The 17,114-nt window shown below is 37.9% G+C and overlaps 2 protein-coding genes across 2 annotated transcripts; both read left to right on the top strand.

Annotated features, from left to right (window-relative positions):
- Positions 1-213: 213 nt before the first annotated feature.
- On the top strand, positions 214-534 carry LOC140180618 (protein FAR1-RELATED SEQUENCE 5-like). Its single transcript, XM_072221871.1, has one exon. The coding sequence runs from the start codon at positions 214-216 to the stop codon at positions 532-534; it is 321 nt and encodes a 106-aa protein (XP_072077972.1).
- A 138-nt stretch (positions 535-672) lies between these two features.
- Positions 673-15,220, top strand: LOC112763382 (protein FAR1-RELATED SEQUENCE 5-like). The gene is made up of 4 exons (XM_025809068.1): positions 673-758; positions 14,231-14,477; positions 14,597-14,748; positions 14,851-15,220. The coding sequence occupies exons 1-4, from the start codon at positions 673-675 to the stop codon at positions 15,218-15,220; spliced, it is 855 nt and encodes a 284-aa protein (XP_025664853.1).
- Positions 15,221-17,114: the final 1,894 nt, after the last annotated feature.

Genomic DNA, 17,114 nt, shown 5'->3' with positions numbered 1-17,114 from the left:
GACAACCTCGTGGCATCAACTATGTATTGCTATGGTAATGGATTATTTCAGGTGAAAGAGGACCCGATAGGTAATGAGACATTTGTTGCAGAAACGGAATCTGTTCCGATTGGTGCTAGTCAGGCAGACGACCAAAGAGATGTCATCGTTCTCGACGGAATAGGTTCATTTGGTGCAATTGATTTTGATGCGTTGTGAGTTGAGGAGATTATGATGATAGAGTTTGTGGATTTGAAAAATGCTTATGACTTCTATAACGAGTTCGGTCGAATTAAGGGATTTTCCTTAAGGCGGTCGAAGGTAGGGCGCTGCAAGAAGGCAGGATCTGAAGGAGACATTATATGGCAAATTTTTGTGTGCTCACGACAAGGTGAACGAGATGCAAAGCATGTTCATAGAATTGATAGGAAGATGGATCCTAGACCAGTAACGCGATGCGGGTGTAATGCGCGAATAAAAGTTCATGTTGACTCAAGGAACGGGCGATGGTACGTTGAGTTCCTCTCCGATGAACATAACCATGACATGTTGTAGGCAAGGTTTAGGGGAATGATGCGGTCTCACCGGGCACTAAAAATGGGGGATTTACACCAGATTAATACGATGAGAAGCTCTAGCCTTCGAGCTCCGACAATATTTTGAGCTTTTGCAAACCAAAGTGGTGGATTCGAGATGGTTGGGTTCGAGGTGAAAGACATCTATAATGCAATTGAGAAGCAAAGAAGAGCTGGAACCAGTGACACGGATAATGCACTAACGTATTTACAAATGTTAAAGAATCATGATCCCTGTATGTTTTGGAAGTATTCGTTGGATGAACAGCGGAGGCTTGATGAGCGGATAATTTATACCCTTTTGGCATTGTTTTTACATAGTTTTTAGTATGATTTAATTATTTTTTATTATATTTTTATTAGTTTTTATTCAAAAATCACGTTTCTGGACTTTACTATGAGTTTGTGTATTTTTCTGTGATTTCAGGTATTTTCTGGCTGAAATTGAGGGACCTGAGCAAAAATCTGATTCAGAGGCTGAAAAAGGACTGCAGATGCTGTTGGATTCTGACCTCCCTGCACTCGAAGTGGATTTTCTGGAGCTACAGAAGCCCAATTGGCACGCTCTCAATTGTGCTGAAAAATAGACATCCTGGGCTTTCTAGAAATATATAATAGTACATACTTTACCTGAGATTTGATAGCCCAAACTAGCGTTCAAAGTCATCCTAAAACATCTTGGCGTAAAACGCCCAAACTGGCACCAGAATTGGAGTTAAACGCCCAAACTGGCACCAAAGCTGGCGTTTAACTCCAAGAACAGCCTATGCACGAAAAAGCTTCATTGCTCAGCCCAAGCACACACCGAGTGGGCCTTGGAAGTGGATTTCTGCACTATCTGCACTTAGTTACTCATTTTCTATAACCCTAGGCTACTAGCTTAGTATAAAAACTACTTTTAGAGATTTATTTTATATCTTTATCTTTTAGTAGTCTTTTGGTAAATCTTAGACTATTGTACACGTTTGGAGGCTAGCCTCATGGCCATGCCTAGACTTTTCACTTATGTATTTTCTACGGTAGAGTTTCTACACCCCATAGATTAAGGTGTGGAGCTCTGCTGTTCTTCATGAATTAATAAAAGTACTATTGTTTTTCTATTCAACTCACGCCTACTTCTTATCTAAGATATTCACTCTTACTTCAACCTGATGAATGTGATGACCCATGACACACATCATCATTCTCACTTATGAATGCGTGCCTGACAACCACTTTCGTTCTATCTGTAATAGCTTGAGTGTGTATCTCTTGGCCTCCTGGTTCACGACGCATGATTGCCTCTCCTGACAACAGAGAATTTCATTGTGTGAGATCAGAGTCTTTGTGGTATAGGCTAGAACCATTGGCAGCATTCCTGAGATTCAGAAAGTCTAAACCTTGTCTGTGGTATTCCGAGTAGGATCTGGGAAGGGATGACTGTGACGAGCTTCAAACCTTCAAATGTAGGGCACAAGTGATAGTGTGCAAAAGGACAATGGTCCTATTCCGACGCTAGCAGGAACCGACAGATGATTAGCCGTGCGGTGACAGCTCATATGGATTTGTTTTCATCCGAGAGGATCATACAGCTTGCCATAGAAGGAGGTAACGCATGGTTGGAAGAAGGCAATAGGAAAGCAGAGGTTCTGAAGCAACAAAGCATCTCCAGACGCTTATATGAAATTCCCACCAATGAATTACATAAGTAACTCTATCTTATTTTATATTGTATTTATATTTTTATTATCAAAACCTCATAACCATTTAAATCTGCCTGACTGAGATTTACAAGGATGACCATAACTTGCTTCAAGCCGACTGTAACACCCTACCATACAGGGTCTTATGCTTAAGTTATAATTCCAAGATGGCAAGGTATTACGACCTCTAGAATTAAAATTTAGTACGTATTGTAGTATGAATGATTGATTATAACTAGGAGCCTTTGTAGAAAAAGGGGTAAACAAAAACCGTAACTTGAAAGCGCAACACTCCGATCGATAACGTAACGAACAGGGATAAGCTAACACGAGATAATATATATACAAAAGAGTGTCAAAAACGGGAATATCAAAACTCAAATCCGGATGCGAAGATAATCGGTCCGAGCATAGCAATATATACATATAATAAAATAAGGAAACCCCAAAGGAAATCCAAAGGAACACAAAAACAGAGAACCTAGTCTCCAAAATCCCCTCTAAGAGGAGTCATCAGAGTTGGTATTATTCAATAGAGATAAAAGTATCTAAGAGAAATCATAAATTCAAAACAGAGTCCTGAGAACAAGGATCTTCACTAATCCAGAAGTCTCCAGCATGCCTCAACAAGAAGCCTCGCGTCCTGCATCTGAAAACTACAAAATCCGCATGGGTGAGAACCAAAGGTCCCCAGCATGGTAACAGTTCCCCATATATAACATGTAATAATAGAGGAAAGCCGAAGGCAATCCTAGGACTTCCTCCAGATAATATCAAAGCTTATAAACAAGCTAAACCATAAGTGGCAACTGACTAAAGATCCTTCAGTCTAACTAATACTTCCCTTTCCAATTCCTTCAGACCTCCCAACCACCAGCAGGAGTACAATGTAGCAAACACAGCTAAATCAAACAAGAGATATACAAATAGGAATAGATAAGGCATTTAGACAATTAGCAAGTAATATGCAGTCAAATAGGCAATCTCAAACAATTCATATAGTATGCATATGATTAATGCCTGTCCCTAGTGGCTGATGATATCATCTGTCGGTTATAGAGCCAACCCGACAAGTCCTGGTAGCTAACCATTGGACTGTCCGTCTGTCGTGTCTCCCCAACTCGAGTTATACTCAACAAATCGTGATCATAATCATGATCCATATCCATCACCCTCACTGGTGAATATTTATGGGGGTGAGCTCATCCGGGGCTTTCACAGTGCCCGGCCACCCTGACGACATAGGGTCAAAAGAGCTTCGAGTCTCAACCTGGAGCACGTGGTGGCTAGTAACTGCTTCCTCCCAGGGAAACCCTCATCTCCGATAGTGGAAGTGCAAACATTCACAATTCATTCAACAACATATATGCATTTATACTTAGCCATAATCATGGCTCCGCCGTAACATGGCAATGATCCAGCCATCCGGCTCACGGTTAAATCCAAAACCAGCCGATTCATTAACAATTACGGCCCTTTGGCCCATGGCATAACAAGCACTTCCACCGCCATCCTCTGCATCTCACATAATCATCTTTGATCCTCATTGATCATTCATTTTTCTCTTGCTTCACTCGCAAGTTACCACATTCACTAGCTCCTTGTCTCATTGCTAGGCATATCATAATGATTTAAGACATAAGTGGTGAGATCGGAGGCTTAGAAGTATGAAATTTGGCCTTTAAAACTCAAAAATCAACTTTGGGATGAAAATAGGGCCACGCATACGCGCACTCCACGCGCACGCGTGGATGGCCACAAAACTCATCGATGTGTAAGCGACATACGCACGGACGCGCGGATTGAAAAATAGCCAAACGACGCGCAAGCATCAGCCATGCGTACGCGTGGGTGCTCTTGCGCCCCAGGCACAAAACTGGCACAACTCTGGCACAACTCTCGGGAAAATAGCTGGGCATTTGGTGCAGCGCATCGATGCGCCCGCGCACACCACGCCCATGCATGGATGGTGCTTTCTTGAATAATGGCGCGTACGCGCCAAGTGCACCTACGCGCGGAGGGTCATTCTGCTAAAACTTTTCTAAGTTAAAAGCTGCAGAATTCACAGATTCAACCCCCAATCTTCCGACGGACATAACTTTCTCATTTTAAATCGTTTTCTGCCCATTCTTCCAGTGGCGTGGACATTCCGGATCCAATTTCATTTCTAAACAAGTTTGGTACAAAATGGGAATCCGTATTCCAAGTTATGTCCCGTCAAAACATGCCCGAAAACCATGTTTTCATACAAAACCACAAGGTGTCATTTTCAAAACAAACCATTTTCAACTCTTTTCAAAATCAACCAAAACATGCCAATTTCGCCTTTTTCGAAATCAATCAAAATGTACCAAAATCAACATCAAGCCATCCTCAACTCACACATTGACACTTTACCAAAATTCCGCAAACCACCGTCCAACCATTTTAACACTTCTCAATCAAATGGCTACAGGGCAAACACAATATCATATCACACATCCTTCCTCATCCCAATTTCCGATAATACCATTTCCAAATCAAACATCATTATACATAATCATCATCATACTCACCATCAACATGGTACCACCCACCAATTCAACCTCAATCATTCATCAAGCATATATCACAACATGTAGTTTCTCATATATCACACAATCAAGGCATCAATATTCATAATCACATATATGATCACATCATATATCTCAACCATTCAACAACATCATCAATTCAATGCCTATTTTAGGGCCTCTAGCCTAAGTATTTCCTACCACATTACATATTAGATACGAGAAACCGAAACCATACCTTAGCCGATTTCCCAAGCTCAATCGGAGCACTTCCAAACCACTTGTCCACAAGTCCTCTAGGTCTCAACACCTCCAAGAACAGATTTTTACCACCAAAAATCCCTTTTCAAGCTTTCCAAGGTCTCAATCAAGCCCCAATATTCACATATACACAACCTAAGCCACAATCATCATACCCATACACAACATCTCAATATCCAAACATTATAGAACAATAAATTACACTAGGGTTGAGAATCTTACCACACCCAAGGTCCAAGGAGACAAGATTAACCTTCTCCTTCAAGAGAGTTGGGTCCTATAACATCAAAGAGCCCAAAATCTCAACATTTTTGCTCATGAAACTCGAAATCAAGGCTGGAAATTCGAAGAGAAAACGTAGCTTACCTCAAAATTGATTGTATGGGTTTTGTGGAGCTCTTCGCGATGAACGCGTGGCCGCAAACGGTGCGGCGATCGGAGCTCTAGATCAAAAGTTATGGTGGTTTGAATATCAAGTGAGAGATAGAAGTTTGAGAGAGTGTTCTTCCCCTCCCTTACTCCATTTCAGCGTGTGTGTGTAACAAATGAGGAGAGAGAGTGCTGAAAACTAGGGTTTTGGCTTAGTTTAGTTGGGCCAAGGGCTCACTTTGGGTCCGGTTGGCCCAGTTTGGTCCGTTCGGTCCAATCTTGGTCCGATTTCTATAAAATTGGTACCGAAATTCTCGTCTCAATCTCCTCTATCATATTAAGCCGTAAAAATCACATTTTTGGATTTCTAGAATAAATTCTCATTTATGGGTTAATTAGCTGTTAATTAACCGGGTTTCACACCGACAATCTCCATGGGATCGACCCTTACTCACGTAAGGTTTATTACTTGGACGACCCAGTGCACTTGCTGGTTAGTTGTGTGGAGTTGTGAAAAAGAGTTGAGATTTAGATCGTGCGTGCCAAGTTTTTGGCGCCATTGTTAGAGATCACAATTTCGTGCACTAAGTTTTTGGCGCTGTTGCTGGGGATTGTTCGAGTTTGGACAACTGACGGTTCATCTTGTTGCTCAGATTATGTAATTTTATTTTATTTTTAAGCTTTTTATTTTTGAAAAAAATTCAAATATATATATATATATTTGTTCTTTAGAATTTTTGAGAATGAATTCTAGAGTTTCAGATGATATGTAAAACCTGGCTGGCTGCTAAGCCATGTCTAATTCTTTTTGGATTGAGACTTCCACTTATCATTGCAAGAGCCTTTGGATTTCCATCTAATTGGCTATTGTATGTCTGATTTGTATGCTGAAGCTTGGCTGGCCATTTGGCCATGTCTAATCTTTTGGACCGGAGCTTTCACATAAAGCTTGGCTGGCTATTTAGCCATGTCTAAATTTTTGGACCGAAGCTTTAGACTAACATTGCATGATTCCTGGAATTCCTATTAAAAATTTTGAATTTATTTATTCTCTCTTTTTCCAAATAATTTTCGAAAAATACAAAAAAAAATTAATAAAATCATAAAAAACCAAAAATTTTGTGTTTCTTGTTTGAGTCTAATGTCAAATTTTAAGTTTGGTGTCAATTGCATCTTTTTAATTTTTCTTTAAATTTTCGAAGAACACATGCATGGAATTGTTCTTCATTGATCTTCAAGTTGTTCTTGATGATTGTCTTTGTTTGATCTTTATATTTTCTTGTTTTGCATCTTTTCTTGTTTTTCATATGCATTCTTGAATTATTAGTGTCTATAGATTAAAAATTTCTAAGTTTAGTGTCTTGCATATTTTTTTTTCTTAAAAAATTTCAAAAACATGTTCTTGGTGTTCATCATGATCTTCAAAGTGTTCTTGGTGTTCATCTTGACATTCAAAGTGTATGTTCTTGCATGTATTAGTTGTTTTGATTTTAATTTCTTATGTCTTGTGTCTGTTTGATGTTTTTCTCTTTCTTCATTAATTTTAAAAATCAAAAAAATATCTTTCCCTTTATTTTGCTCATAATTTTCAAAATTTTGAATTGATTTGGTCAAAAACTTTTAATGTTTAGTTGTTTCTTGTTAGTCAAGTCAAAATTTAAAATTAAAAATTATATCTTTTTCAAAAATTAAATCTTTTTCATTTTTTTTATTTTCAAAAATTTTCAAAATCAATTTTCAAAATCTTTTTCTTAATTTTGTTTCATATTTTTGAAAATTAATACTAACATTTAATATTTTGATTCAAAAATTTTCAAGTTGTTACTTGCCTATTAAGAAAGGATCAATCTTTAAATTCTAAAATCATATCTTTTAGTTTCTTTTTAGTCAAGTAATCAACTTTAATTTTAAAAAATCAAATCTTTTTAATTTCCTTTTCAAATCTTTTTCAAAATAAGATTTCAATCATATATTTTTCAAAATCAATTTCAAAATCTTTTCTAACTTCTTATCTTTTCAAAATTGATTTTCAAATCTTTTGTATTTAACCACTTAACTTTTTGTTTGATTTTAAAGGTTTACTATTTCAATCATATCTTTTTCAAAACCACCTAACTACTTTTCTCTCTCCAATTTTCGAAAATCACTAACCACCTTTTCAAAAATCTTTTTAATTAATTAATTTATTTAGTTTTCAAATTTTATTTTATTTCTTCCCTTAATTTTTGAATACTAACTAATAATTAAAATAAAAATAAAAATATTTTCCTTTTATTTTAATTTAAAATTCGAATTCTCTCTCTCTCTCTCTCATCTCTTTCTATTTATTTATTTATTTACTAACACCTCTCTTCTTAAAAATTCAAACACTCTCTCCCACTCTGTGTTCGAATTCTTCATCTTCTCCCTTCTTCATTCTACTCTTCTATTCTTCTACTCACATAAAGGAATCTCTATACTGTGACATAGAGGATTCCTATTCTTTTCTGTTCTCTTCTTTTTCATATGAGCAGGAGCAAGGATAAGAACATTCTTGTTGAAGCTAATCCGGAACCTGAAAGGACTCTAAAGAGGAAGCTAAGAGAAGCTAAAGCACAACACTCTGGAGAGGACTTGACAAAATTTTTTGAAAAAGAAGAAGATATGGCCGAACCCAATAACAATGGTGGAGATGCAAGGAAGATGCTTGGTGACTTTATTGCACCCTCTTCTGACTTCTGTGGAAGGAGCATCTCAATTCCTAAAATTGGAGCAAACAACTTTGAGCTTAAGCCTCAATTAGTTTCTCTAATGCAGCAGAATTGCAAGTTTTATGGACTTCCATTGGAAGATCCTCATCAGTTTTTAGCTGAATTCTTGTAAATCTGTGACACTGTTAAGACCAATGGGTTAATCTTAAGGTCTACAGACTTATGCTTTTCCCCTTTCTGTAAGAGACAGAGCTAGGACATGGTTGGACTCACAACCTAAAGATAGCCTGAACTCTTGGGAAAAGTTGGTCAATGCTTTCTTGGCCAAATTCTTTCCACCTCAAAAGTTGAGCAAGCTTATAGTGGAAGTCCAAACCTTCAGACAGAAGGAAGGTGAATCCCTCTATGAAGCTAGGGAAAGATACAAGCAATTGATCAGAAGGTGTCCTTCTGACATGTTTTCAGAATGGAGCATAATATGTATATTCTATGATGGTCTGTCTGAATTGTCCAAGATGTCATTGGACCACTCTGCTAGAGGATCTCTTCATCTAAAGAAGACGCCTACAGAAGCCCAGGAACTCATTGAAATGGTTACAAATAATCAGTTCATGTACACTTCTGAAAGGAATCCTGTGAATAATGGGACAACTCAGAAGAAAGAAGTTCTTGAGATTGATACTCTTAATGCAATATTGGCTCAGAACAAAATATTGACTCAACAAGTCAATATGATTTCTCAGAGTCTATCTAGAATGCAAGCTGCAACAGGCAGTACTAAGGAAGCTTATTCTGAAGAAGAAGCCTATGACCCTGAGACTCCTGCAATGGAAGAGGTGAATCACATGGGAGAATCCTATGGAAACACCTATAATCTTTCATGGAGGAATCATCCTAATCTCTCATGGAAGGATCAACAGAAGCCTAATCAAGGCTTCAATAATAATAATGGTGGAAGAAACAGGTTTGGCAATAGCAAACCTTTTCCATCATCTTCTCAGCAACAGACAGAGAATTCTAAGCAGAGCCACTCTAACTTAGCAACTGTAGTCTCTGATCTATCTAAGACCACTCTCAGTTTCATGACTGAAGCAAGGTCCTCCATTAGAAATTTGGAGGCACAAGTGGGTCAGCTGAGTAAAAGAGTTACTGAAATCCCTCCTAGTACTCTCCCTAGCAATACAGAAGAGAATCCAAAAATAGAGTGCAAGGCCATCCACACATCCAATATGGCCGAACCTAGTGAGGAAGAAAAGGTAGTGATTTCCAGTGAGGAAGACCTCAATGGACGTCCACTGGCCTCCAAGGAGTTCCCTAATGAGGAACCAAAGGAATCTGAGGCTCATATAAAGACCATAGAGATTCCACTGAACTTACTGTTGCCATTCATGAGCTTTGATGAGTATTCTTTCTCTGAAGAGGATGAAGATATTGCTGAAAAGCAAGTTGCTCAATATCTAGGAGAAATCATGAAGCTGAATGTCAAGCTATTTGGTAATGAGACTTGGGAGGATGAACCTCCATTGCTCATCAATGAACTAAATGATCTGGTTCAACTGAAATTACCTCAGAAGAAATAAGATCCTGGAAAGTTCTTAATACCTTGTACCATAGGCACCATAACCTTTGAGAAGGCTCTGTGTGACCTGGGGTCAGGGATAAACGTCATGCCCTTCTCTGTAATGGAGAAACTAAGGATCTTTGAGGTGCAAGCTGTAAGAATCTCACTAGAGATGGCAGACAGTTCAAGAAAATAGGCTTATGGACTTGTAGAGGATGTCTTAGTGAAGGTTGAAGGCTTTTACATCCCTCCTGACTTCATAATCCTAGACACTGGGAAGGAAGAGGATGAATTCATTATCCTTGGAAGACCCTTCCTAGCCACAGCAAGAGTTGTGATTGATGTGGACAGAGGAGAGTTAGTCCTTCAATTGAATGAGGACTACCTTGTGTTTAAGGCTCAAAGATCATCTTCTGTAACCATGGAGATGAAGCATGAAAAGCTTCTCTCAATATAGAGTCAAACAGAGCCCCCACACTCAACTCCTAAGTTTGGTGTTGGGAGGCCATCATTAAGCTCCGAGTCTCTGTGAAGCTCTCTAAGAGCTTCACTGTCAAGCTATTGACATTAAAGAAGCGCTTGTTGGGAGGCAACCCAATGTTATTTAATTATATTTATTTATTTTCCATTGTTATTTTATGTTTTCTTTTGGTTGATGATCATGTGAAGTCACAAAAACAAATGAAAAATCAAAAACATAATGAAAAACAGCATCAAAAATAGCACACCCTGGAGGACAAGCTTACTGGCGTTTAAATGCCAGTAAGGATAGTAGAATGGGCATTTAACGCCTAGCCTGGCAGCATTCTGGGCGTTAAACGCTAGAATGGGCAGCAGACTGGCGTTTAACGCCAGGAAAGGTAGCAGAGCTGGTGTTAAACGCCAGATTTGGCACAGAATGGGCGTTTGAACGCCAAAATGGTGCAGGAACTCAAATTCCTTGACACCTCAGGATCTGTGGATCCCACAGGATGCCCACTTACCCCACCTCTTCTTCTCTCCTCTTCACACCTTTCCATAACACTCTTCCCCAAAATAACCTCCACCAATCACCTTCATTTCCCTCCCAAAGCCAACCCTATTACAAGAATTCCCTCTCCACTCCACTCCTATATAAGCCTCTCATCACTCTTCCATTTTCACACATCATAACCACCTAAAACCCCCTTAACCGAACCATTCACACCTCCATCTCCTCCATTTCTTCTTCCTCTACTCCCTTCTTTCTTCTTTTTGCTCGAAGACAAGCAAACATTCTAAGTTTGGTGTGGAAAAAGCTCTGCTTTTTGTTTTTCTATAACCATTAATAGCACCTAAGGCCAGAAAACCCTCTAGAAAGAGGAAAGGAAGGCAGTTACTTCTAACTCCAAGTCATGGGAGATGGAGAGATTCATCTCAAAAGCCCATCACTAAGAAAAGGATAGAGCAAAAAAGAGAGCCCACTCATGGACCTCAACAAGAGCATAAAGAAAGTCCTCATCATGAAATCCCTGAGATGCCTTAAGGGATGCATTTTCCTCCATAAAACTGTTGGGAACAAATCAACACCTCCCTAGGAGAATTGAGTTCCAACATGGGACAACTAAGGATGGAGCACCAAGAGCATTCCATCCTCCTCCATGAAATTAGAGAAGACCAAAGAGCCATGAGGGAGGAACAACAAAGGCAAGGAAGAGACATAGAGGAGCTCAAGCACTCCATAAGATCTTCGAGAGGAAGAACTAGCTGCCATCACTAAGGTGGACCCGTTCTTTAATTTCCTTGTTCTTATTTTTCTGTTTTTCGAAATATATGCTTTATGTTTTATTTATGTTTGTGTCTTATTACATGATCATTAGTGTTTAGTGTCTATGTCTTAAAGCTATGAATATCCCATGAATCCATCACCTTTCTTAAATGAAAAATGTTTTTAATTGCAAAGGAACTAGAAGTACATGGATTTCGAATTATATCTTGAAATTAGTTTAATTATTTTGATGTGGTGGCAATACTTTTTGTTTTCTGAATGAATGCTTGAACAATGCATATTTTTGAATTTGTTGTTTATGAATGTTAAAACTGTTGGCTCTTGAAAGAATAGTGGAAAAAGGAGAAATGTTATTGATAATCTGAAAATCATAAAATTGATTCTTGAAGCAAGAAAAAGCAGTGAACACAAAGCTTGTAAAAAAAAGAAGAAAAAAAATAAGCAAGCAGAAAAAGCCAATAGCCCTTTAAACCAAAAGGCAAGGGTAAAAATGATCCAAGGCTTTGAGCATTAATGGATAAGAGGGCCCACAGGAATAAAATCCTAGCCTAAGCGGCTAAACTAAGCTGTCCCTAACCATGTGCTTGTGGCGTGAAGGTGTCAAGTGAAAGCTTGAGATTGAGCGGTTAAAGTCATGGTCCAAAGCAAAAAGAGTGTGCTTAAGAGCTCTGGACACCTCTAACTGGGGACTCTAGCAAAGCGGAGTCACAATCTGAAAAGGTTCACCCAGTTATGTGTCTGTGGCATTTATGTATCCGGTGGTAATACCGGAAAACAAAATGCTTAGGGTCACGGCCAAGACTCATAAAGTAGCTATGTTCAAGAATCAACATACTGAACTAAGAGAGTCAATAACACTATCTAAATTCTGAGTTCCTATAGATGCCAATCATTCTAAACTTCAAAGGATAAAGTGAGATGCCAAAACTGTTCAGAAGCAAAAAGGCTACAAGTCCCGCTCATTTAATTGAAACTAATTTTCATTGATAAGTTTGGAATTCATTGTATTTTCTCTTCTTTTTATCCTATTGTGTTTTTAGTTGCTTGGGAACAAGCAACAATTTAAGTTTGGTGTTGTGATGAGCGGATAATTTATACCCTTTTTGGCATTGTTTTTACATAGTTTTTAGTATGATTTAATTACTTTTTATTATATTTTTATTAGTTTTTATTCAAAAATTACATTTCTGGACTTTACTAAGAGTTTGTGTATTTTTCTGTGATTTCAGGTATTTTCTGGCTGAAATTGAGGGACCTGAGAGAAAAATCTGATTCAGAGGCTAAAAAAGGACTGCAGATGTTGTTGGATTCTGACCTCCCTGCACTCGAAATGGATTTTCTAGAGCTGCAGAAGCCCAATTTGCGCGTTCTTAATTGCGTTGGAAAGTAGACATCCTAGGCTTTTCAGCAATATATAATAGTCTATACATTACCCGAGATTTGATGACCCAAAATGGCGTTCAAAATCAGCCTAAAACATCTTGGCGTAAAACGCCCAAACTGGCACCAGAATTGGAGTTAAACGCCCAAACTGGCACCAAAGCTGGCGTTTAACTCCAGGAACAGCCTATGCACGAAAAAACTTCATTTCTCAGCCCAAGCACACACCAAGTGGGCTCCGGAAGTAGATTTCTGCACTATCTGCACTTAGTTACTCATTTTCTGTAACCCTAGGCTACTAGCTTAGTATAAAAACTACTTTTAGAGATTTATTTTATATCTTTTTATCTTTTAGTAGTCTTTTGGTAAATCTTAGACTATTGTACATGTTTGGAGGCTGGCCTCACGGCCATGCCTAGACTTTTCACTTATGTATTTTCTACGGTGGAGTTTCTACACCCCAGAGATTAAGGTGTGGAGCTCTACTGTTCTTCATAAATTAATACAAGTACTATTTTTTTTCTATTCAACTCACGCCTACTTCTTATCTAAGATATTCACTCGCACTTTAACCTGATGAATGTGATGACTCGTGACACTCATCATCATTCTCACTTATGAACGCGTGCCTGACAACCACTTTCGTTCTATCTGCAATAGCTTGTGTGTATCTCTTGGCCTCCTGGTTCACGACGCATGATTGCCTCTCCTGACAACAGAGTATTTCATTCCATGAGATCAGAGTCTTCGTGGTATAGGCTAGAAACATTGGCAGCATTCCTGAGATCCAGAAAGTCTAAACCTTCTCTGTGGTATTCTGAGTAGGATCTGGGAAGGGATGACTGTGACGAGCTTCAAACTTGTGAATGTGGGGCACAAGTGACAGTGTGCAAAAGAACAATGGTCCTATTCCGACGCTAGCGGGAACCAACAGATGATTAGCCATGCGGTGATAGCGCATATGGATTTGTTTTCATCCGAGAAGATCATACAGCTTGCCATGGAAAGAGGTAACGCATGGTTGGAAGAAGGCAATAGGAAAGCAGAGGTTTTAAAGCAACAAAGCATCTCCAGACGCTTATCTGAAATTCTCACCAATGAATTACATAAGTAACTCTATCTTATTTTATATTGTATTTATGTTTTAATTATCAAAACCTCATAACCATTTAAATCTGCTTGACTGAGATTTACAAGGATGACCATAACTTGCTTCAAGCTGACAATCTCCGTGGGATCGATCCTTACTAACGTGAGGTTTATTACTTGGACGACCTAGTGCACTTGCTGGTTAGTTGTGCGGAGTTGTGAAAAAGAGTTGAGATTTAGATCGTGCGTACCAAGTTTTTGGCGCCATTGTTAGAGATCACAATTTCGTGCACCAAGGCTCCACAATATATTTTGGTGTGATGGCGCAAGTCAATATGATTTCAGTGTTTTCGGCGATGTTATAGGGTTTGATGCGACGTATGGGAGGAACAAGTACAAATGTCCCCTTGTGATATTCTCTGGCGTGGATCACCACATGCGCACTATTGTGTTTGGATGCACAGTTCTCTCGAAGGAAGGGGAGGAAAGCTATGTGTGGTTGCTTCGGGCATTTCTGAAGGCCATGAAAGGAAAGGCTCCTAAGTCTGTTATTACCGACGGTGATCAAGCCATGAAGAGTGCAATCAAAGCTGTATTTCCAGAATCACATCATAGGTTGTGCAACTGGCACTTGCTACGCAATGCGACCGCTCGAGTAGGTATTCCACGGTTTATAACCAAGTTTCGTCTTTGTTTAATGGGGATTTGGAGGTCGATGACTTTGAAGATATATGGAATGAGACAGTTGAAGAATTTGGGTTGCAACAAAATTCATGGGTCAAGGATATGTACGAGAAGAAACATATGTGGTCGAATGCCCATATTAGGGGTAAGTTCTTTGCTGGGCTCAAGACAACATCAAGGTGTGAGGCACTGAATATGCAGATAGGAAAGTTTATACACAATGGCTACAACTTGAGGGAATTTATTGAGCATTTCCAATAGTATTTAGAGTTCATGAGTAGGAGAGTAGTGGTTGCTGATTACAAATCTGCTTATGGAGATCCGGTTGTGAAAACAAGATTGGAGGAGTTAGAGTGGTTTGCAGCAACAGTATACACACGAAAGGTCTTTGTCTTATTTCGGGAGGTGTTATTACTAACTAGCAATGTCAGAGTAGTTTCTTCGAAGAAGACAAGCACGTGTACATTGTTTGAGGTGGCCATGTATCGCCAAGGTAGATCATGGAATATTTCTTGGGGCGAGATGGATGATGAATTCAGATGCTCTTACCTGCGTATGGAATCCATTGGAATCCCCTGTGTGCACATAGTTGGTGTGCTTATTAGACTTAACATGGTTGTTATTCCAGATAGTCTTGTACTGGGTCGTTAGACAAAGAAGGCAAAACAACCACCGATAAATAACCATGTTTTTAGTGGAGAGATTCCTGATGCAGCCTATATGAGTATGCATGCGGCAATGCTCGATGACTGTAGAGAACTAGTGAAGCTTTCTTGTAGTTACTTTGAGGATTACTTCGAGGTGAAGACCAAAATGGCTAATGAACGAGACGCGTTAAGAGAAAAGATCTGGAAACACTACAAGAAAAAGCAATATTTGTAACAAAAAAAATTGTTACAAAAAATCGAAATTTTGAAACAAAAGTTTTTTGTAACAAAAAAAGGGGCCGTTGCAGTATGTCCTGTTACAAAAAGTTTTTGTAACAAAAAATGGAACTGTTACAATTCAAAATAATATTTTGTAACAAATTTTTCTGATACAAAAAACCAAAGGCCGTTACAAAAGTGGTAACAAATTTTAATATTCAAGGTATTTTTGGTAACAATCTATTTTTTCCTATCATAAAATTTTGTTACAAAATGTAACATGATTTTGTAACATTTTTTTTCTTTAGTTACAAAAGCAAATTAATTATTTTGTAACATTTTTTTTAATACAAATTGCATGCATAATTTACTAAATTATTTTTTAAATTAACTAATATATTAACTATTTTAATAAGCAAGTCTACGTCTATATAATATGCAAAAACATACATAATTCAAACAAGATCCTTTTAGCTAAAATTGTTTTAAAACAAAATAATATTAGTTTGTACATTGATTAGTTCTACAAGTTATATGTCTTGCATAAGTTCAACAAAAATTTAAAAGTTCTAACATAGATTAGTGTCTCTATGAATCAAAATATTCTTGAGCCCTCAAGGTAGCATGTGGTCACCATTTCAGAACTCCTGTAAATAAGAAAAACCGAAACAAAAAATTAGAAACAAGATATAACACTAATTATAATTTTTTCCATTAAGTTTTATCCAAAATGTTTAGAAAAATTTTGGCAGAACCTCCCCTAAAACTTGGATATTTCCACCGTCTACGGTTCCAACAAAAATAACCAATTCACAACTTATGTCTCATCCAATACACAACCAAATTTATCGAATCAAATAATAGGACATTTATCATTTATCAACTATGACACAAGTAAAATATAACAAATAGATCCATATACAATTAAGCTATACTAATAATATATGAATCATCTAAGAATATGTATTAAAACAATAAACAATTTTTGGAGTACCTTTAATTGTCTAGTTTCTTTCATCGTCAAAACACGCTATGAAAGAGTACGACTTGTTGAGCTTTCACTCTAGCTAATTCTTCCTTTTGTTGTGTTTGTTGCTCTTCAAGTTTTTCTTTGAGCACATCTATTACACAAGCAAAATTCAACTAAAAAATTTAATAAATAAATTCAGTTCATTGTATCTACTAAACAAGTTAATGTATCCTCTAATTTGGGTGACGACTTTGTAAACCATTGATCATGGTTGCATGCTGACTATGAATAGAGAGTTTCTTGTCAGTAGAATGAACACGCTTTGCTTGATCATTTCCTGCTGCATGTTAAATGGTTTGATAAGTAGAATTGAAGTAAGTTTTCCAATAAGTCATCAAATTCATATAAGTAGTGGAAGCCCATACCTTCCTTGTTTAACAGATTTAGTCCCCTTTCATGCAAAATTTTAAGAGGAAATGCATATGCAGCCATCAAAACATCTACATCATTCTCAGTGGCAGTACATGTCACCCTTCATGTCTTCTGAAGACTGCCAATAATGACCAAAAAATAAATAATGAATGAAATACTGGTAAAGAATCCATCCTAAGGTAAAACAAAGATTCAAGGCCCCACCTAAGGATGGAGTTTGATATATACAACATCAATTTTCCTTCTTGTTGAGGATGGAGTTTGATATATACAACAT

The sequence above is a fragment of the Arachis hypogaea genome, chromosome 17 (assembly GCF_003086295.3).
Source record: "Arachis hypogaea cultivar Tifrunner chromosome 17, arahy.Tifrunner.gnm2.J5K5, whole genome shotgun sequence".
Taxonomy (NCBI): Eukaryota; Viridiplantae; Streptophyta; class Magnoliopsida; order Fabales; family Fabaceae; genus Arachis; species Arachis hypogaea.
The sequence above is the reverse complement of the archived record's forward strand: the minus strand, read 5'-3'. Positions and strand labels throughout refer to the sequence as shown.

Coding starts and splice junctions, on each gene's coding strand:
- LOC140180618 (XM_072221871.1), top strand. CDS start 214: ATGATAGAGTTTGTGGATTTGAAAAATGCTTATGACTTCTATAACGAG.
- LOC112763382 (XM_025809068.1), top strand. CDS start 673: ATGGTTGGGTTCGAGGTGAAAGACATCTATAATGCAATTGAGAAGCAA. Junction 759..14,230: donor GACACGGATAATGCACTAAC/GTATTTACAAAT, acceptor ATATGATTTCAG/TGTTTTCGGCGATGTTATAG. Junction 14,478..14,596: donor TGAAGAGTGCAATCAAAGCT/GTATTTCCAGAA, acceptor GGGGATTTGGAG/GTCGATGACTTTGAAGATAT.